General features: G+C 49.0%; 1 protein-coding gene and 1 non-coding gene across 5 annotated transcripts in view; one reads left to right on the top strand and one right to left on the bottom strand.

The window, feature by feature from the left end:
* Positions 1 to 2965: 2965 nt before the first annotated feature.
* Positions 2966 to 3102, bottom strand: LOC114810935. The gene has a single exon (XR_003758624.1). It is a non-coding gene; the product is annotated as a small nucleolar RNA SNORA7 (small nucleolar RNA).
* A 4490-nt stretch (positions 3103 to 7592) lies between these two features.
* CD6 (CD6 molecule) overlaps positions 7593 to 22226 on the top strand; it is a 51387-nt gene continuing 36753 nt past the window's right edge. For 2 of the 4 annotated variants that reach the window (XM_029061047.2, XM_029061048.2), the window contains exon 1: positions 7593 to 7928. In XM_029061047.2, coding sequence (XP_028916880.1) covers positions 7880 to 7928 — 49 coding nt within the window. In that variant the 5' untranslated portion in view covers positions 7593 to 7879. The remainder of the gene's footprint in view (positions 7929 to 22226) is intronic. The other 2 variants (XM_029061049.2, XM_029061045.2) reach the window with 1 other exon arrangement.

Raw genomic sequence — 22226 nt, 5'->3', positions numbered from 1 at the left:
CCCGGTCTCACCTCCCTCCACTTCCCAGATTCCGATGGGATCCATCACCAGGATTCTCCTTTCGCTTTCATATTTGGGCTTCTTCCCTCCCTCCTTCCCTCGCTCCCTCCCACCACCCCTTCCAAAAGCAGGGCAAGGTCTAGTTCTCTGAAAGGGGAAGGGGGTGCAGCAGGCCTAATTTTAAAAGGGCCCAAACGAGGATGTGCTGTTTTGCATGCCATTTTCATACAGTTCCTCTATCTTTCATTGTTACCCCCCCCCCCCCCCCCCCCCCCCCCGTGTGTCTCAAGTGGGAACTAAAGAGCAGGAACGGATCAAATCAGAAGCAGCACTGACCTAGTAGAAAGAGCTCCAGGATCTGGGTTCTAATCCCACTGCTGCCAATCGCTTGCCGTGTGACCTTGGACAAGTCATTTAACCTCTCTGTGCCTCTGTTCTCCCTCTCCTACTTAGACCGTGAGCCCTGGGACTGTGTCCAGCCTAATTAACTCATATCTACCCCAGTGCTTAGAACAGAGCTTGACCCACGATAATAATAATACATAGGGAGCACTTAACAAATACCTCCACCTCGCAAATAATTTTTTTAAATTGGCTTCTCTTCTCAAACCGGGAAGGGAGGAGACCACAGAAGGTGGAGGGGCATGCGAGGTTGGTGGGAGGCGGGGGGAATAGGGACATACTTATTGATATTTATCGATATAACTAATCCAAACCAGATTCTAAACAGTACCGATCCAGCCTCACCCTCTCTAGTTATTAATACCCTGCTCTTTAAGCATTTACCCCCTGACAATCTATAAATTGTTTTTTGTCTGCCTCCCCCTTTTGGCTGTAAACTCCTTGAAGGCTCTGCACACAATCGATCAGTGGTAATTATTGAGCACTTATTACATACACAACTCTGTACTAAGTGTTCAGTGTTGCCTGGCACCAAATAGCAAATTAAATCTAAAAAGCCCTGACTACCAAAATATAAAATCAAATCCATCTTTATAGGGCAATTTTAAATGTCAGTATTCAAGGCATGGCACACATGAAATACCAAACAGATTTTAATGCTAATTAATTTAATCACATCCAGTTTAGAGGAGACACACTCTCTCTCTCTCTCTCTCTCTCTCACACACACACGCTCAGATTATCAGATACAGGCAGATCCAGACATACACACAAGTTGTTTTCTGTCCGTCTCCCCTGTCTGCATCCCTCTCTGCACACAGTCAATCAACCAACGGTATTTACTGAGTGCTTACTACGTGCAGAGCTCTGTACTGAGTATTCAGGGCCATTTGGCACTAATTCTCAAATTCAATCCAAAAGGCCCTGACTCCCCAAATGTAAAAACAAATCCGTCGTCGTAGGGCAATTTTAGATGTCAATATTCAGGGCCTGGCACACGTAAAATACTGAATGGATTTTAAAACTAATTAATTCAATCCCCATTTAGGGGAAACTCTCTCTCTTTCTCTCTCTCTCTAGCACTCTGATAGTCAGATACAGGCCCAGACCCAGACTTAGACATAAAAGCATAGATATAGATGTGGATAGGGACCAGGATTCAGATAGACAACATAAACACAGACAGGAGCACCAGTCCAGACGGAGAAAGGGAATACCCACGTAGCCTTAGGCGTAAGGAAAGCCCTGGTGGGCAATACCCCACTCAGTCCCTCCTGATTAGCTACTGCTCTTGCAGCTGTTGCTAAAAGGCTCCTCCCTCCCCCGGCCAAAGGCTTTTCCTGTCTTAGCCAGCAAAAATCTATGCAAAAAAAGAGAACTCCCCAAAAAGGGACTCCAAGGTCCTTGGGAGAGTTGTTTTCCCTCCCCCTCCTTGCCTAGGATAGCCTCCCATCTGGCTTTCACCTGTCGTTTCTTACAGTCTCTAGACTATAAGCTCATTATGGTCAGGGAACTTGTTCACTAATTCTGTAAATAAGAAGTAATAATTAGGGTACTTGATAAGTGCTTACTATGTGCCAAGCATGATTCTAAGCTCTGGGGTAGATACGAGTTAATCAGGATGGACATGCAGTCTTAATCCCCGTTTTACTGATGAGGTTCAGAGAAGTGAAGTGACTTGCTCAAGGTCACACAGAGCAGGCACGGTGGAGCCGGGATTAGAATCCACAACCTTCTGACTCCCAGGCCCGTGCTCTAAACATTCTGCTGTATTGTACTCTCCCAAGCGCTTAGTCCAGTGCCCCGCACCTGGTAAGGGACACTGGTAAGTAAATTACAGACGGGAGAAGTCACACAGCTGGCAAGCGGCAGGGCCGGGATTAGAACCCATGACCTCTGACTCCCATGCCCAGGCTCTTTCCACTGAGCCACGCTTGTGAGCAAGGGGTTGGTGGGTATTCTTGCTCCTGAACTTCGGAAAATTCAGATGTCACAGACAAGCCCCTTTGTTCTCTCCCTCCAGGCCCTGACTCAACTAAACTCAGAGAAGCAGCGTGGCTCAGTGGAAAGAGCACAGGCTTGGGAGGCAGAGGTCAAGGGTTCGAATACTGACTCTGCCATTTGTCAGCTGTGTGACTGTGGGCAAGTCACTTCACTTCTCCGTGCCTCAGTTACCTCATCTGGAAAATGGGGATTAAGACTGAGCCTCATGTGGGACAAACTGATTACCCTGTAAATCTACCCCAGCGCTTAGAACAGTGCTCTGCGCATAATAAGCGCTTAACAAATACCAACATTATTATTATTAACTCCTTTTTTTTAAAAAAAACGGTATTCGCTCATGTCTTGGGCTGTCGAGTCGTCTCCGATCCATAGCGACTCCGTGGACACATCTCTCCCAGAAAACCCCACTCTCCACTTACAATCGTTCTGGTAGTGGATCCATAGTTTTCTTGGTAAAAATCTGGAAGTGGTTTACCACCGCCATCTTCCACGCAGTAGACTCGAGTCTCCCCCCTCGACTCTCTCCCGTGCCGCTGCCGCCCAGCACAGCTGAGTTTTGATTTGTGGCAGGTGGCCTTCCACTCGCTAGCCACTGCCCAAGCTAGGAATGGAAGGACAGGCCTCTGCTTGACTCTCCCTCCCGTAGCCGAGACTGGCAGAGGACTGGAAACTCTCCAGGTGCCATCCTGAGAGGGGAGTGGTATTTGTTAAGCATCACTATTTGCCAGGCACTGTACTAAACGCTAAGTAGAAGCAGCACGGCTTAGTGGAAAGAGCCTGGGCTTGGGAGACAGAGGTTGTGGTTTCTAAACCCGGCTCCGCCACTAATCAGCTGTGTGACTTCGGGCAAGTCACTTAACTTCTCTGCGCCTCGGTTAGCTCATCTGTAAAATGGGGATTAAGACCGTGAGCCCCAGGTGGGACAGCCTGATTACCTTGCATCTACCCCAGCGCTCCTTGTATCTACTCCAGCGCTTAGAACAGTGCTTGGCACATAGTAAGTGCTTAACTTACTGGGAAGCAGTGTGGCTCAGTGGAAAGAGCCCGGGCTGGGGAGTCAGAGGTCATGAGTTCGACTCCCGGCTCTGCCGCTTGTCAGCTGTGTGACAGTGGGCAAGTCACTTCACTTCTCTGTGCCTCAGTTACCTCATCTGTAAAATGGGGATTAACGGTGAGCCTCACGTGGGACAACCTGATTACCCTGTATCTACCCCAGCGCTTAGAACAGTGCTCTGCACATAGTAAGCGCTTAACAAACACCAACATTATTATTATTATTATTATTAACAAATACCATAATTATTATTACAATTAAGTAGATACAAGCTAATCAGGTTGTTCACAGTCCATATCGCCATTTTGGAGAAGAGTTAACTGAGGCACAGAGAGAAGCTAGGTGATTTACCCAAGATCACACAGCAGACAACCCAGGTCCTCAGACTCCCAGGCCCGTGCTCTATCTAGGCTACACTGCTTCTCAGCATTCATTCATTCAATTGTATTTATTGAGCGCTTACTATGTGCAGAGCACTGTACTAAGCGCTTGGAATGTAATAATAATAATGTTGGTATTTGTTAAGCGCTTTCTATGTGCAGAACACTGTTCTAAGCACTGGGGGAGATACAGGGTCATCGGGTTGTCCCACATGAGGCTCACCGTTAATCCCCATTTTACAGATGAGGGACCTGAGGCACAGAGAAGTGAAGTGACTTGCCCACAGTCACACAGCTGACAAGTGGCAGAGCCGGGATTCGAATCCATGACCTCCAAGTCCCAAGCCTGGGCTCTTTCCACTGAGCCACGCTATATCTTTAGGCCACACTTCCCACAGACCCTTGCCATTCTTGCCGCTATTGACCTCAGGAAGGCGGGGAGGGCATCTCACCCCCTCAAAGAGAGGACTTCCCCTGTAGTGGAGGAGTGAGGGTGCTGCCCCGAAGGGGTCCCTCCATTTCCGTTTCCAGTGAGGATCCCTCTAAGCTTCTGTTCACCAACCAGACTCCAAAATTAAGTCCTCAGTCCTAAATTCAGAGGTCTGGTCACCACTGCTCCCGTGTCATAGTGAGATAAGGCATCATCATGAGTTCTGATGTTTGTTAAGGCACTTACTTTGTGCTAAGCACTATACCCGGCTCCCCAGTCCACAGGGGACTCCCAATCTAGACCCTGGAGGGAGGTCAGGCACAGGAGGAAAGAAAAAACCAACAAAAACGGACAAGTTCAGCAAAAAACAATTGAACTACAACAGTGTGTCCTAGTAGGTAGAGCATGGGCCTGGGAATCAGGAGGATTCCACCACTTGTCGGATGTGTGACCTCGGGGAGGTTAAGTAACTTCTCCGTGCCTCAGTTACCTCATCTGTAAAATGAGGATTACGACCGTGAGTCCCTTGTGGGACATGGACCGTGTCCAACCTGATTAGCTTGAATCTACCCCAGCACTTAGTAGAGTGCCTAGCACTTAGCGTTAATAAATGCTGTAAAAAAAAAAAACCCCAAAAGAATAACGACACAACAGTGAGGAAAACAGCAGAATAAAATTACCAGTACAACACACTTCTTGGGATCCTGATTTCCTTAATCAGGGCCATCCTTGATTAATAAAAGCACGATCTTCTCAGCGGTCTAAAGGTAGGGGAGGGCATCCTTCAACCTGCCCTGTTCCAGAGGGGCAGATCTTCTTCCTGGGGGGGTTGGGTTGATGTGGACTGCCCCCACTCCCAGCCCCACCCCTCTCCTCGCCACCACCTTAGCCACTAAAAGAGAAGCAGCGAGCCTTAGTGGAAAGAGCCCGGGCTTGGGAATCAGAGGTCATGGGACCTAATCCCGGCTCAGCTGTGTGACTTTGGGCAAGTCACTTAACTCTTCTGTGCCTCAGTTAACTCATCAGTAAAATGGGGATGAAGACTGGGAGCCCCAAGTGGGACAACCTGATTACCTTATATCTATGCCGGTGCTTAGAACAGTACTTGGCACATAGTAAGCGCTTAACAAATACCATCATCATCATTATTATTATTATTATTATTATTATTATTAAAAAACCTACTCATGAAGATGGAGATCTGGAAGGGAAGTTACCGCTTTGCTCCTCTCAGAATCCTTTGAGGCGGCTGGCAGAGATAAAGAACCAATCTGGAAAGGCTGTTGCTCTGATGAAGTGTAGCACTGCTTACGCTCTTGTGTAATCTGCTCCCCAGGGGACTTCCAGGACCAGAAGGAGACTTGGAAAAGTGCCTGCGAAATCGCTCTGCCCGTAGGAAGTGCTCAATACACACCATCGATTGATTGATGGGCTGAGACACTGAAGCGATGCGACACATTTCCTTATGGGGGAACTAGCCCAGTCGGCTTGTCTCGGTCCGTACCCTCTGAGAAGAGGGCGCCTCTTGGCCGATCCTGGAGTCCCCGGGGTCCCCGGCAGTCCCGGTCCGGGCTCGGTCCCAACCCCTGTCCATCTTGGCCACGGAGATGGAGCCGGTGGTTCTCGTACCGGGCGGCGATGTCGGACCTGCGGCCCAGATGATTCTGTCCTACTGCCAAACCCTACCATTTACAGGGCGATCCCTCGGGACCTTCAAGATGACAATCTGCGCCCGCGGCCCCCGCACCCCGCCTCGCCCAAGGCACCCCAAGATGTGATCTATAGTCCACCAGAGGGCAGCAAGTGCTCTCGGCACTAGGGTTAGGCCTCAAATTGCCTGAAATCTCACCTTGGCTACCCAACTTCTAAAATACCTCTCCAGGAACCCAGTCCTCGCCTCACTCTCTCCACCTCACCCTGCTCTCGGAAGGGAGGCGAACTGAGACCGAGATTGGGTCAAAAGGAAACCAGCCCAGTGGGGTTTTGGTGGAATCGGTAGTTCAAGCCAAAAAAGGAGAGTTTGGATTCCCAGCTCTAAGGCCCATGGATAGGGCCAGAGATACCCCTCGGAGAGTCGCAGTTTGCATCTGAGAGAGCTTGGGGGACAGAGCCCCCTCCCAACATGGGGTAGAGGTCGAAATGGTAGTTAAAGCCAAAGAGGGAAAGTTTAGATTCCCAGCTCTAAGGCCCATGGATAGGGCCAGAGATACCCCTCGGAGAGTCACAGTTGGCATCTGAGAGAGCTTGGGGGACAGAGCCCGGTCCCAACACATCATCCCCAGGGAGAAGACCTGCCCCTCTGGAACGGGGCAGGTGTTTCTCTCTTTCTCTGTCTCTGTGTCTGTCTCTGTCTCTCTCTGGGGCTCTCTCCCTCTCTAGGCAACTTTTAGGGTCTTGGGGAAAATGACCCCCAGCTCTTAGGATGCACTAATAGTAATAATAATAATAGGGGGTATTTGATAGCACTTGCTATAATAATAATGATGATGATGGTATTTGTTAGGCGCTTACTATGTGCCAAGCACTGTTCTAAGCACTGGGGTAGATACAAGATAATCAGGTTGTCCCACGTGGGGCTCAGAGTCTTATTCTCCATTTTACAGATGAGGTAACTGAGGCAGAGAGAAGTGAAGTGACTTGCCCACAGTCACACAGCTGACAACTGGCAGAGGTGGGATTAGAACCCACGACCTCTGAGCCCGGGCTCTTTCCACTAAGCCATGCTGCTTCTCCGGTATCTGCCAAGTCCAGTTACTAAGTACTAGGGTAGATGCGATATTTGCAAAGCAGACCCAGTTGGGTGTGGGTTTGGCAGACAACAAGTTTCCTTCGTGGGATGTTGACTGACCCCTGGTCCCTACCAGCCTGGGCAGGAGAGGGTTGGGGGGCGGGGGCGGGAGAGGGCTGAGGGGGATTGGAAATCCCATTGGGGAATTTCCCAGCAGAGGTCTTGAAGGGAGCACCTCCTGCTCGTGACCTGGAATCCTCCGTGGGAATCCAGAAGCAAAATCCCACGGGTGCTGAATTGAGCGGGGGATGGAGATGTCTCCCTTCCTGCCCACCAAGAGATGGACGTCCTCCGGGTTCTGGCAGTCCAGGGCTCTGTCCATTTTCAACCCACTGTGCAGTGGGGGATGTGAGTCAAACCGTTGCATTTGTTGGGGGGTCCCCCTCTCCTTCTGGCCTCGCCTCCCAACCCCGGAATCCTCCCCTATCTCCCCAGCTTCCCCCAGCCGCCCTGGCAGGCCGCCCTGCCAGTGGAGCAGCTGTGCAGCGACATTCGGGGGTGCTCACTGCCACCCCCTCTCTCCCCAGGCCCGCTTCCTGGAGACCAAAACCACAATCAAAGAACAAGAGGCGTGAGAGTCAGAGAGAAAGAGAAACGGAGGCAACTTCGGAGGAGAAACAAAGGGGGCATAGAACAACAGCCAGAAGACCCGAGCGGGCAAAAGGGAAAAGGGAGGGCAAAGAGGGAGGGAAAAGAAGACGCACAGGAGAAGAGAAGCGGAGACAGGGAAAAAAAGACGGAGGAAGGACGGAAACTGCTGGCCGCTTCTCCAGGGATGAGATTCCTCTCTGGGCCTGGTGTGTGACGGCTTGGGAAGAGCCATGCGGCTTCTCTTCCTTGCGGCTGGCTTCCTGGTGGTGGCTGTGACAGGTACTCGATTCTGTTGGCTTCTCTTCTGAGCGGTGACCTCCTCCCTAGGCCCCTCCGGCACTCTTCAGCGGCCAGGGATCCCCGCTCAGGACCCTTCCTTCCCTCCCATCTTCCTCGCCACCTGCTGCCAAGTTGGAGACCGAGGGGGCAACCCCACGGCTCGGTGATCGCCCCCCCCCCCCGGGGCCCGTGGAGGGGCCGGTGTGGCTGGTCTGCCCGGAACCTTCGCTCTACGGGGCCGCGAGTTCGGGGTTCCCGTCTCTCAGTCGGTCTGGGGTCCCCGTGCCAGTAGGACGTCGTCAGTCAGTCGATCGTATTTAATGGGTGCTTACTGTGTGCCCAGCACCGTATTAAGCGCTTGGGAGAGTTCAACTAAACAATAACAGACGCATTCCCTGCCCACAAAGAGCTTACCTCCACGGGGTCTGAGAAACCACTACCTCAGGTCGCCTCTTGGGAGAGAGCCGGTCATCAGAGAACCCAGAAGGTAGGAATCAATCAATGAGTGGAATTTATTGAGCACTTACTCTTTGCAGAACACAGAGCATCGGAGAGTAGAGTCCAGCAGAGTTGGTAGATACATTTCTTTCCCACAAGGAGCTTAGAGTCCAGAGAGTCTGTGAGCCCCATGTGGGACAGGGACTGTGCCTGACCCCATTACCTTGTATCTACCCCTGTGCTTAGTACAGTGCCTGGCACATAGTAAGTGCTTAACAAATATTATTATTATTATCACAGAGAGAAGCTTACAGTCTAGAGGGAAGGGGGCAATTGTCGCCATCCTGGGGAAGTTCCAGAGTCCAGGTCTGTCCAGACTCTTCCTGAAGCCCTTCTAGACTGTAAGCTCGTTATGGACAGAGAAGGTGTCTGCTAATTCTGTTATACTGTACTCTCTCAAGCACTCATTACAGTGCTCGGCACTAGACAGCACTCAATAAATACCACTGATTGATTCATTGATTGAAGGTGGCCTCTCTCTGGACGGGTTGGGCCGGAGAGGTGGTTAAGGATCAATCTATCAGTCAGTCGATCTACCTATGGTATATATTGAGCACTTACTGGATGTAGAACACTACTAAGCCCTTGGGAACATGCAATACGAAAGAGTTGTTAGACCCCATCCCCGTCCCCCCCGGAGCTAAGAGTCTCCCAGAGCTTCCGGGCCTTCTTCTTGGGAGCTGGGAAAAGCCGTGTCTGTCTTTATACTGGTTTCCCTCATCTTCCCTGAAAGTGTCAGTGGCTCCCAGAGCCCAGATGGAGATTTCCAAACATCTGGGCATAATAACAATAATAATAATAATTACAGTATTTCTTAAGCGCTTACTATGTGCCAAGCATTGTTCTAAGTGCTGGGGTAGATACAAGATCATCAGGTTGTCCCCCATGGGGCTCACAGTCTTAATCTCTGTTTTACAGACGAGATAACTAAGGCACAGAGAAGTTAAGTGGCTTGCCCAAGGTCACACAGCAGACAAAAGGCAGAGCCAGGATTAGAACCCATGTCCTCTGACTCCAAGGTCCGTGCTCTTGCCAATAAGCCATGCTGCTTCTCCAAGCAGGACTTGAGGCAGGCTGGGAGGATAGGTCAAGGGGATTCAGTGGGCATCGTGGCCCTCAGCTGAACCCTCTCACCAAAAACCTCAAACGGCCAACCCTGTCCCTCACCCGAAACTCTGGTCTGTGGCTTTACTTAGAGTAGGAGGGACAGGGACTGTGTTCCACCTGATGATCTTGTATCTACCCCAGCGCTTAGCACAATCAATCAATTGGATTTACTGAGCGCTTACTGTGCTTAGCGCTTTGCAGAGTACAACAGAAATGGAAGCTTAGTGCTTGCTAAGTAGTAAGCATCTAATCCATCGAGCCATCGCGTGTATTTATTGCACACTCACTGTGTGCCGAGCACTGTACTGTGCTTTTGGGAGAGGAAAATAGGATACAGTTCATAGACCCGCTCAGTGCCCACAAGGAGTTTACAGACTAGAGGGGGAGACAGAAAATGAAATGAATTATAGATAGGGGGAATGGCAGAGTACAATGAGATGGGGTGAAAATCGAAGTGTTTAAGGAGTACATTTCCAAGCGCATAGGAAGCAGAGAAGAGGGAGCTAATAGGGGAAATGAGGGTTTAGTGAACAAATATTATTATTGTTATTATTATTATTATTATTCAGAGCTCGGAGTAGGTCCAGGAAGGGTCGTCAGCAGCAGCAACAGCAGCAGCTGCTCGGAGCTCGGAGTAGAGCCTCGGCTCAGCTCCCATCACCCTCCAGTCCAGAGCTCTTGGGGCGGGCCATTCGGATCCTCTCCGGGAGTCAGGAAGTCAGGGCTGGTCACTGATCCCTAAGGTGGGCTTTCAGCCCCTCCGAGACCCCCTTCCAACCCACGCACCACAGTCATTTCCCGAATTAGACGCCGATCACCAATGGCTCCGCTCAAGCGTGAGCGAGTTTCCTCTCGAGCGGAGCCTCTCCCTGTCGGTGATCACCGACCCCGCCGTCCCGTCCCTAGACCACCCCGTCGTCTTCGGTGGCCCCGGGGGGCGGCCCCGAGCCACCTGCGGGGGCGGCTCCCTGAGCCGAGGTCAAGCGGGAGAATGATATCTTTCTCTTTGTAGGGGATGAACGGTCCAAACCGCGGCCACGCTGGCTTGGTTTCGTTCCCTGAAGAGGGGGAGGGGGGCGTCCCCACTGCCGTTGGGGCTCCCAGGTAGAGCCAGTCTGAGAAATGGAAGGAGGCCAGAGGGCAAAGTCGGCCTGGAGTTGAGACACTGAGGACTACCGTCCCAACATTTTTCCTGGGCAGCGAGGGCTCAGTGAGCTTCGTCACCTCCAAACCCCCACCGGAAGGGGAACTCAGAAAGGAGGCCCAGAGCTCAAAGCCCCGGGCCAGCTCCGTCAGCAGAAGAGAACCAGGGCCGAATGGGCCCTACTGCCCCGGCCAGGACGGACTCAGAAGGCTTCTGGGGGCTTTTTTGGGCTGGGGGAGTCCTGCCGAAGGAGACTAGAAGGGGCGGTGGCCTTATTTTGGGGGGTGGGCCGCAGAACTGAAAGGGCGAGGCAAAAGCTGGGGGAGAACGTGGAGCTGGGGCTAAAATTTTGCTTCAAGGAGCAGGTTTTCTGGAATCCGGAGGGAGCAGAATAGTTCTGTGAGAGGCGAAGTGGGTGTGGAGGCGTGGAGGGGTCCAGCCAGTGCCATATCACTAGCAAAGACTCAGCTTCTGTTGCCCCATCCCTTCAATGAGGGGGACATCTGTTGGTTCTTCAAGTTGGCCACTTCCCCTGCACAACTCTTCTTTCGACCACCTTCTCCCCTCAGCTTCCCGTCCTAACCATCCTCCTAGAACCCCTTTGTTCCACAACTGGGACTGCTCCCAAGTTTCATCTCCAAGGGGATTCTCACCGAGGATGTTCCTTTTTTGGCACTTTCAAATCTGGAAGGTTAGTGGGGAGTAGGAGGGGGACTCCGGGTCTTCTGGCTTCTTCCCCTGTTCTGCCCTGGCTAACTTAAGGTTCGGTTCAGTACACTACACCTAGTGTGTGCCCAACAAATACTATTACTATCATAATCTCTGAACAGTCAATTTCCACCCTCCCTCCCCCTCGTTTGCCTCAGTTTCCTCATAAGCAATTGGGGGGGGGGCAAGACAACCCCTCTAAATATTAGCCCAGAAAGACCCTCAGCAGGCTTCTGCAGGAGACCCTAAACTTGGACTTTGCTGTTAGGATAATGACTGCCATCATTATTATTATTATTGCTTTTACAATTACTAATGACCTTGAGGATGGACTAGTGGGAAAATAAGTATCAGGGTGAGACCTTTCAGATATAATCATATAAAATGATATATTTTCACTATTTATCAAAGGATTATTTTATTGCCAAATCTGAAACCCCCAGGAATTAAATTCAGGTAGCTGCTATCCCAAATCCCCCTCTGCGCTCAGATCTCCCTTTGCAGGGAGAGATGCCAGGAGACCTGGCTTCCAGTTTCCTCTCCTCCACGAGCGTGCCATGTGACCTTGGACAGGTCATTTCACTTCTCTGAGCCTCATTTTCCATCTGAAAAATGGGATTCAATACCCATTCTCCCTCCCACTTAGACCGTGAGCTCCATGTGGGACAAGGACTGTGTCCATTTCTATTGTTTTATATCCACTTCAGTGCTGGGCATGTAGTAAGCGCTTAACAAATTCATTCATTCAATCCTATTTATTGAGTGCTTACTATTTCATAGTTGTTATTATTTCCCTTAACCCCGCCCGATTTCTAGGGCAGAGCTGAGAAAGGGCGAGCTGTGTCTTGCCCACAAAGTCTAAGATCTGCCAAAGAGCAAGTAAGACTAATGAACACAACGATGTGAACACACCCTGAAGAATTTTATTCCGCTGCTAGATTTCTACAGTATGCTTGGCCGATGCACATTTTGTGATATGAGGTGGAAGATGTAATAATAGCCATAATAATGATTTTTAAAACTCAGTGAAAGAGCGTAGATGATGAATAGTATCGTTGCTCCTCTAAACAATTATACTCAAATAACACATTAAGAGACGATAAGTAAGTCAGCCGGAGAAGAACTAAAATGAATGTGGAAGATAAAGCCCAGAAAATATTCTCTCATTCAATGAGTGTCTTCGGCTAGTTAAATGTTTTAAGGATCTGAGGATGCATTCCTTGCTGGCTTCAAAGCAGGAGGTGATACATCTGGATGCACCTCACCTAATTAAGAGATTTGTACATCTCAACAATAGATAATGATAATGTACTTGATTAGTGAAATTGTTACTGTAATCTGTAAATGCCAGATGAGAAATAAAAATGACTAATCTCGATAAATCTCAATTACCAGTATTTATTGAGGGTTTACTCTGGGCAGGAAGTTGCACTGAGTGCTTGGAAGAGGACAATAAGGTTAGGACTCATTCATTCATTCAATCGTATTTATTGAGCGCTTACTATGTGCAGAGCACTGTACTAAGCGCTTGGAATATACAATTCGGCAACAGATAGAGACCATCCCTGCCGAATGACGGACTCACAGTCTAAACAGGGGAGGCAGACAACAAAACAAACCAAACAAAACAAAACAAGTAGTCAGGCATGATTCCTGCCCTGGAGGAGTTTACAATCTAGCAGGGGAGACAGACACGACAGTCCAATAATAATAATAATAACAATAATGGTATTTGTTACTTTGTTATGGGCCAAGCACTGTTCTAAGCACTGGGGTAAATACAAGGTAATCAGGTTGTCCCACGTGGAGCTCACCCTTTTAATCCCCATTTTACAGATGAGGTAACTGAGGCACAGAGAAGTTAAGTGGCTTGCCCGAGGTCACACAGCAGACAAGTGGCGGAATCGGGATTAGAACCCACGTCCTTTGACTCCCAAGCTCTTGGTGCTCTTTCCACTAAGCAGGGGGAAGCAACAAAGTTTTAAAGATATGTATGTAAGTGCTACGAGGGGGCAGTACCCAGTGTTCAGGTGGTTGGAAGGGTTCGAGTGGAAGTTGTGGGGACATAGGGTTGGCAGATGAGAGATTTTTTTTTCTGGAATTTATTAAACACTTACTATGTGCCAGGCACGGTACCAAGCTCTGGCATAGACACAAGATAAACAGGCACAATCCCTGTCCCACATAGGGCTCAACAGTCTTAACCCCCACTTTCCAGATGCGGTAACCGAGGCACAGAGAAATGAAATGACTTGTCCTAGGTCATGCAGCAGCTAAGTGGCTGAGCCAGGATTAGAACCAAGATTATTATTATTATTGGTAATAATGACAACAATGATAATAATGGTATTTGTTAAGCACTTACTGTGTGCCAAGCATTATATTAATCGCTGGGGTAGATACAAAATAATTGGGTCCCACACGGGACTCAGTTTAAGTAGGAGGAAGAACCGAATTGAAGATTTTGCAGATGAGGGAATTGAGGCACAGAGAAGCCAAGTGACTTGACCAAGGTCACGCAGCAGGTAAATGGTAGAGCAGGGATTAGAACCCAGGTCCTCTGCCTCCTAGGCCTGTGCTCCTTCCACTAGATTACACAGCTTCTCCTAATTAATTGGGATTAATCAGAAAAGGTCTCTTGGAGGAGATGGGATTTCAGAAGGGTTTTGAAGATGGGGAAAGCCACAGTCAACCAGAGGTGAAGACAGAGGGAGTTCATTTCAAAAACTCATTTCACCTCCCCAGTCAAACGGTCAATCGATCACATTTATTGAGCACCTCCTGTGTGCAGACCACTGTACTAAGCGCCTGGGAGAATACAACGTAAGAGAGTTGGTAGACGTATTCCCTGCCCCAAGAAATGGGAAATTTAGATTCAGATGGCTCTTGACCTGGACCCAGCTAGGATCGTCTGTGGAGTTTTACTTCTCACTGGCTTTGTTTCAATTAGGGCAGCTCATGGTCTGAAATGGCTAGTGGAAAGAGCACAAGCTGGGAGTGCGACGCTTTGAGTTCTAATCCAGCTCCACCACTTTCTTAATAAAAATAATAACAATAATTCTGGTATTTGTTAAGTGCTTACTATGTGCCAGGCACTATACTAAGCACTGAGGTGGATACAAGCAGATCGGGTTGGACACGGTCCCTGTCCCACGTGGGTCTCACAGTCTCAATCCCCATTTTACAGATGAGGTAACTGAGGTGCAGATAACTGAAACGACTTGCCCAAGGTCACAGAGCAGACAAATGGCGGAGCTGGGATGAGAACGCATGACCTTCTGACTCCCAGGCCCACGCTCTATCCACTACTTTCTTGCTGTGTGCCTTTGGACAAGTCATCTACCCTCTCTATTATTCTGCCCCCTCATCTGTAAAATGGGTACTGAATACCTCTTTCCCCTCCGTGTTAAACTTTAAGTCCTCTGTGGAACAAGGACTGTGTCTGATCTGACTGGATCTATCCCAAAGCTTAGCACAATACTGCGTCCTTGGTAATAATAATTGTGGTATTTGTTAAGCGCTTACTATGTGCCAGGCACCGGACTAAGCGCTGGGGTGGATACAAGGAAATGGGGTTGGACACTTAACAAGTACCATAATGATTATTATAACCGGATCCCATCCCTGGAAACTGCCCAGATCCTTGCGCTAGAGCAAATGAGGCCTGGAAAGGGTGGAGACAATTTGGCAGAGTCTCCCTCCCCGAGCCCCACCAGGGGTGACGAGGTTTAAAACTCGTCACCCCTCCCTCCCCATCATATTCCCCCACCCCACACCTCCCAGGGGTAATCTGAGGCAGCCTGAGACCTCTGTCTTCTCAGCTCCTGTTCAGTTTACTTGAGTAGCTTCCTTTCCTTACGTCTCCGGATGGTTTTGCAAAGGCCGCGAGAGGCCAGACTGGGGCCTGCGTTGGGTTTTCTGACGCTCTTTGTCTCCTTTCAGGAGCCTCTGTGGCTCGCCCACACATGGCTGGGTTCTTTTCTTAGATAACAGAGCTACCACGCTGCCCCTGAGCGGGGCCTGGAGACCCAGAGCCGAGGGCTGAAGACCACAGAGGCTGCAGGGGGAGGAGACAGAGAGAGAAAGAGAGAGAGAGAGAGAGAGAGAGAGAGAGAGAGCATGTGAAGGGGGAGGGGTGGTGGCAGGCAGAGGACTCAGCCATATTGCTTTGGAGGCCACCATTTTGGTGGTCTTGAGGCCTTGTCTTCTATCTGAAGATGATGAACTAGCAGGAGCAATAACAGTAGGAGGAGGAGGAGGAGTTATAAGTAGAAGTAGTAATCAATCGTTCAATCATATTTATTGAGCACTTACTGTGTGCAGAGCACTGTACTAAGCCCTTGGGAGAGCATGCTATAACAGACACATTCCCTGCCCACAGTGAGCTTTCAGTCTAAAGGGGGGAGACAAACATTAATATAAATAAATATATTACCGATATGTATGTAAGCGCTGTGGGGACGGGAACGGGGAATGAATAAAAGGAGCAAGTCAGGGTGATGCAGAAGGGAGTGGAAGAAAAGGAAATGAGGCCTTAGTCAGGGAAGGCCTCTTGGAGGAGATGTGCTCCCGGTCCAGACTGTGAGCCCACTGTGGGCAGGGATCGTCTCTCTTTGTTTCTGAATTGTACTTTCCAAGTGCTTAGTAGAGTGCTCCGCACACAGTAAGCACTCAATAAATACGATCGAATGACTGAATAAAGGTTTGAAAGTGGGGCGAGTAATTGTCTGTTGGATGTGAGGAAGGAGGGCGTTCCAGGCTAGAGGCGGGATGTGGGCGAGAGGTCGGCGGTGAGATAGACGTGATGGAGGTACAGTGAGAAGGTTACCAGTAGAGGAGTGAAGTGTGCGGGCTGGGTTGTAATAGGAAAGTAGAGAGGTGAGGTAGAAGGGGGCAAGCTTAGTGACTGCTTTAAAGCCGATGGTGAGGGGTTTCTGCTTTGATTCAGACGTGGGGCTCCTAGTAATCAATCAATCATTCAGTGGTATTTATTGAGCACTTGCTGCATGCAGAGCACCGTACTAAGCACTTGGGAAAACCCAGTAGAGTATCAAGTCACGATCCCTGCTCTTAAGGAGCTTACAATCTAGTAGCTGTTGTAGTAAGAGTAGTTATTGAATGTTGACTATGTACAAAGCCCTCTCCTAAACGTTGGGAAAGACTACATGGGTGAGAATTAGACATAGTCCCTGGCCCTCAAGGAGTTCACATTCTACGAGTAAAGCCAGGACGGGATCCCGGAGACAGACCCAGAAGGACAAAAGAAGCACTAATAAGAATAATAGTCATATTTGTCAAGTGCTTACTACGTGTCAAGCACGGTTCTAAACGCTAGGGTAGATACAAACTAATCAGGTTGGACACAGTCCCTGTCCCATATGGAGCTCAGAGTCTTAATCCCCATTTTACGGACAAAGTAACCGAAGCACAGAGAAGTGAAGTGACCTTCCCAAAGTCAAACAGTAGGCAGGTGGCGGAGCCGGAATTAGAACCCAGGTCCTTCTGAAAACACTAAAACGATAGAAAAGACAAGGACCAATTTGGAAAATATATATTTAAAAAAACCCAAGCAGTAGGGGAGCCTGACTAGAGGAGAAAAGGTCCAGCCTCTCTGTGGCTCAATCAATCAAGAGTGCTTATTGAGTGCTACTGTGTGCAGAGCACTGTACTAACTGCTTGAAAGAGTTCACCACAACAATATAACAGACACATTCCCTGCTCACAATGAGCTTACAATCCAGAGGGGGAGACAGGCATTAGTCTAAATAAATAAATTACAGATATTACGCCTCAAGAATCCAGCGGTCCCAGGGGACCCCCGCAGTCTCCCAGCGCTCAGTATTTGGTGGAAGCTTCCGCTGCGCTACTCTTGCTCTCCTTGTCGGGATGGAGCAAGGCAGGATCCAGGGAGCCTCCAAGGAGCAGGAGAGAGGAAGAAAACAGGCCACCCGCTGACAGACACCTAGTCAGTCAGAAAGTTACTGGTGTGCATTGAGCACTAACTGTGTGCAGAGCACTGTTCTGAACGCTATGTACATATCTGTAATTTATTTATATTAATGCCTGTCTGCCCCTCCAGGCTGTAAGCTCGTTGTGGGCAAGGAACGTATCTATCAACTCTGTTATTCATTCATTCATTCAATCGTATTTATTGAGCGCTTACTGTGTGTTATATTGCAAGGGCTCTGCATTCAGAAAGGGGAATAGAACTCAGGTCCCTGCTCTTGCCACTAGGCCGTGCTGCTTCCCGCTTATCAATTATTTAATTAATCATGCTATTGTTAAGTGCTTATTGTGTGCCAGGCACTGTCCTAAGCGCTGGGGTAGATAACAAATTCATCAGGTTGGACAGAGTCCTTCTCCCACAGTTTAAGTGGCAAGGAGAACAGGTTGCGAATCCACATTTTACAAATGAGGAAACCGAGGCCCAGAGAAGTTAAGTGACTTGCCCCAGGCCACCCAGCAGGCGAGGGGTGGAGTTAGGATTAGAACTCAGATCCTCTGACTCCCAGGCCTGTCCTCTTTCCGCTAGACAACACTGCTTTTCGCTTTTACTAGGGATTCTTTAACCCAGTCTCAGGAGATGGGTGACTCTGATTTCCTCCATTTTTCAGATGAGAAAGGCGAGGCACCGGGCAAGGTGGGATGTCGTGAGAATCCCCCAGGGCCGAGAGGCTCTGAGAGGGGATTAGTCTTCCCAGTTTCCAAGGGTCCACCTGACTGTTTAGTCTACAAGCCAGAGGGCCGCTCCAGGAACAGTTACCGAGGGTCGACTCAAACTCCAGACAGATATCATTTGGGTAGCAGAATGTCCTTGATTTGAGCGGGAAGCTTGTGCTGTTGGGTGAAACACCAGACTGGAATTTAGGACACCTGACTTTAATTTCTCACTTCCTCCTTGGCTGTTGGAAAGGCTAGACCCAATCTATCTATGGCCCTCAGTTTCCCCATCTCAATCACGAGGTTTTTTTGAGCACCTAAATCACGTAGACCACTGTATTAAGAGCTTGGGAGAGTACAATAGAGTTGATGGAGCTCCAGGGAGAAACAAGGGAAGGCAAGGTTCTATAAGGTATTTTAAGGTATTATAATTATTATTATTAATAGCATTAGCATTAGTACTATTATTTTTTTCCGTTATTTTCTGTAGCTTCGGGCAAAAGGGCACCCTGTCAATCAGCCTGGCCTATAGGTGTTTGAAATCCTAGCCGAAGGAGGGAAAGCAGGGACTTAAAGTTTGACACCGAGGGAGAGGCTGAGCCCAAGGAAAGTTGAAATTAGGCAATAGAATTCTTCCAGATCAGGCAGCCACCGGGCCTGCCCTCTGACCCCTTTTTTCTAGCACCTAGTGCGGTTCTCGGCACCCTGTGGGCGCTCAGTAAGTACAGCTGATGAAGCATTCTGCTGCCTCCATCTTCCGTACGGAAGGGGAGTGCTGTTTCTAGTTGCAGTTTGAAACAAAATGGCATCTTGGCTCTCTGCAGAGTCCTGAGAAGAAGCTACTTCTGACGTAGAGGGGAAGGGTCTCGGGGCCAAGGAAGTTATTTCAGCCTGGGGGTAGAATGGAGTTTAGTGGTTGGGGTCAGAGGATGTTCAGGTCAATAGCGGGGATGAAACCCCTCTGAGACACATGAGATCAGGTGCCTGCAGTGACTTTGGAAGGGCCGGCCTGGGGAGACGATCAGAGGGGACCGTTTGGGGCCGGGAGATGAGGAGGAGGGGGAGAGATCAGTCAGGGAACCTGCCAGAGGGTTTTATCATCAATAACTAAGGGCGTAACTGTCTCCAGGGCAGGGCCACTGGAAAACAGTAGGATTTAATAAAAATTGTGGTGTTTATTAAGGACTCCTGTAGGAGCAGTGTCTTCTAACGGAAAAAAAACACGGTCCTGGGAGTCAGAGGACCTGGGTTCTAATATTGCTTCTATCAGTTGCCTGCTATATGGCTGGGGAAAGTCACTTAACTTCTCTCTGCTTCTGTTCCCTCAACTATAAAGTGGGGATTCAGTGCCTGTTCTCCCTCCTATGTAGACTGTGAATGCCATGTTGAGCAGGGACCGTGTCAGTCTTGATTAACTTGTTTCTACTCCGGGGCTTAGAACAGTGCTTGACACAGAGTAAATGCTTAAAAAATACCATAATAATAGTAACTGTTCTAAGCGCTGGTGTAGAAGTAGCATGGACTAGTCGATAGAGCACGGGCCTGGGAGTCAGCAGGACTTGAGTTCTAATTCTGGCTCCACTATCTGTCTGCTGTGTGACCTTGGACAAGTCCATTAACATCTCTGTGCCTCAGTTACTTCATCTGTAAAATGAGAGTTAAGACTGTAAGCCCCCGGTGGGACATGGATTGTTTCCAAACTGATTAGCTTGTATCTACTCCAGTGTTTAGTACAGTGCCTGGAACATTGTAAGCACTTAACACATAGCATGAAGAAATAAGATAATCAGGCTGGAAACAGATCTGGGACTCACATTTGGAAGGGAAGCCCCTGAAGGAGAAGCAGAAATCCTGGGCTTGGGTAGGGAGGAGGGACATGGACTCAGGAGGCGTAATTGGTGGGGGGGGGGCGGGGGAGATCAAAATAACTTGAAATTTTTCCTGAGTTTCTTTATAATAGGTTGGTAATGTGGTCGGATCGGTTGGACTGTACTGTGCCACCCTGATAATCACATAGCAAAGACAGCACAGTTTATTCAGGCCTCCCAAGGTCCAACTCACACCAAGCCCAATGAACTCTTCGGAAGTCCTGGACCTGCCCCAGCAGTGGATGGTTTGATGGGAGTTTCCCCTGGCCCGGATGCTGTTCATGATCCCCAGTCTTCCCCGGACCTTCTCCAGATCTCCTGGTGGTCCCAGACTAAACACCCCCATGGAAGTTCAGGGAGGAGGTGTCTGTGTAGCATCCAGCCAGAATTGCCCCATGTCTCTCAGTGCTCTCAGGGACTCAAACCTGCCCCGGAGTTGGGGAGTCCTAGATTGAATTTCGGGCCCAGTGCCACAGCCAGAAACTAGCCTCCCGGATCCTTCCTGATCTCCCTAGGCCAGCTCGGGGGAGCCCAGGCTGTTTCAATCTGGGCTCGTCCTCTAAACTGTAAGCTCACGTGGGCAGGGAATGTGACCATTTATTGTTTTATCGTACTTTCCCAAGCACTTAGTATGGGGCTCTGAACCCAGTAAGTGCTCAGTAAATATGATTGACCAACTGACTCAGTCACCTCTGGGTTACGCCGGGGGCAGGTTCTAGCTTTGCTCTCTCGATGTCATCTCCTGGAGGCCATAATATTGAGCCCAAAGAATCTGACCATTCCGCTATCCTTCATCCAAGAGGGTCAAGAAGAACAGAAGGCCTGGAGTGCCTTTTTTCGTTCTGGTATTTGTTAAGCACTCACTAAGAGCAACGTACTGTACTAAACAGTGAGGGGAGATATCTATCAATCAATCAATCAATCATATTTATCGAGCACTTACTATGTGCAGAACACTATACTAAGTGCTTGGGAGAGTAAAATACAAAAGAATTAGCAGAAGTGTTCCTTGTCCATAATTTATAATATACAATTTAAAGAAATGTAGGTAAGCGCTTGTGGGGTTGGGGGTAGGGAAAATATCAAGTATCCAAAGGTCACAGATTGAGGCAGAAGGGTTTAATTGGGGAAGGCCTCTTGGAGGAGATGGAACCTTAGTAATGCTTTGAAGGTGGAGGGAGTGGTGGTCTGGTGTCTGTATATGGTGGGAGGAAGTTCCAGGCTAGTAGGAAAACGTGGGAAAGGGATCAGCGGCGAGATAGACGAGATCGAGGCAGAGTGATTAAGCTGGCTCTAGAGGAACTGAGTATGAGGTCTGGCCTGTATAGGAGATCAGTGAGATGAGGTAAGGTGGGGTGAACTAGTTGAGTACTTTAAAACCAAGATCATTCAGTCGAACACAGTCCCTGTCCAACATAGAGCTCACAGTCTTAATCCCAATTTTACAGATAAAGATAACTGAGTCACAGAGAAGTGAAGTGGCTTGACCAAGGTCACGCAGCGGACAAGTGGCAGGGTGGCGATTGGAACCCAGCTCCTCTGACTTCCAGCCCCGTGTTTTTTGCTTTTTCTACTAATCCACACTGCACCTCTGGGTTCAACTAGTGAAGCAGCACAGGAATTCATAGATGAAACTCGGAGTCAACGGCAAGTTGACTCCTTGTTTACACCAACAGGCCTTGCTGTCAGAGCAAAGTGAGCTGGTTCTGATGAGCTGGGTGAGCAGCCCCTAGGCAAGATAAGGCAGGAGAAGATTAATAGTAATATTTATGGTATGTATTCAAAGGTATTTATTAAGCACTTACTGTGTGCAGAGCACTGTATTAAGCGCTTGTGAGGGTGCCATACACAGAGTTGGTAGCCACGTTACCTGCCCACAAAGAGCTCTAGTCCAGAGGGGGAGACAGAAGTTAATGTAAATAAGCAATTTATAACATTTAATTTATAGATATGTACGTAAGTGCTGTGAGGCTGAGAATGAGGTGAATATCAAGTGCTTAGAGATACAGATAGGAGGGTATTTGTTGAGCATTTACCAAGTGCCCAGCTGTAGGATTGTTACAGGATAAATCATTATCATCATCATCATCAATGGCATTTAAGTGCTTATTATGTTCAGGGCACTATATTAAGCATTTGGGAGAATACAAGAGAGTTGGGGAGAACATTCCCTGCCCATGTATCTCAATTACCTCATCTGTAAAATGAGAGCAGACCCAACCCCTGACCCACCTAGGACTCACAGTCTAGCAGGGAGGGAGAACAAATACTGAACTCCCATTTTCCAGTCAAGGAAACCGAGGCCCAGAGAAG

The sequence above is a fragment of the Ornithorhynchus anatinus genome, chromosome 3 (genome assembly GCF_004115215.2).
Source record: "Ornithorhynchus anatinus isolate Pmale09 chromosome 3, mOrnAna1.pri.v4, whole genome shotgun sequence".
Lineage (NCBI taxonomy): Eukaryota > Metazoa > Chordata > Mammalia > Monotremata > Ornithorhynchidae > Ornithorhynchus > Ornithorhynchus anatinus.
This window is presented reverse-complemented; position numbering and strand designations above follow the sequence as displayed.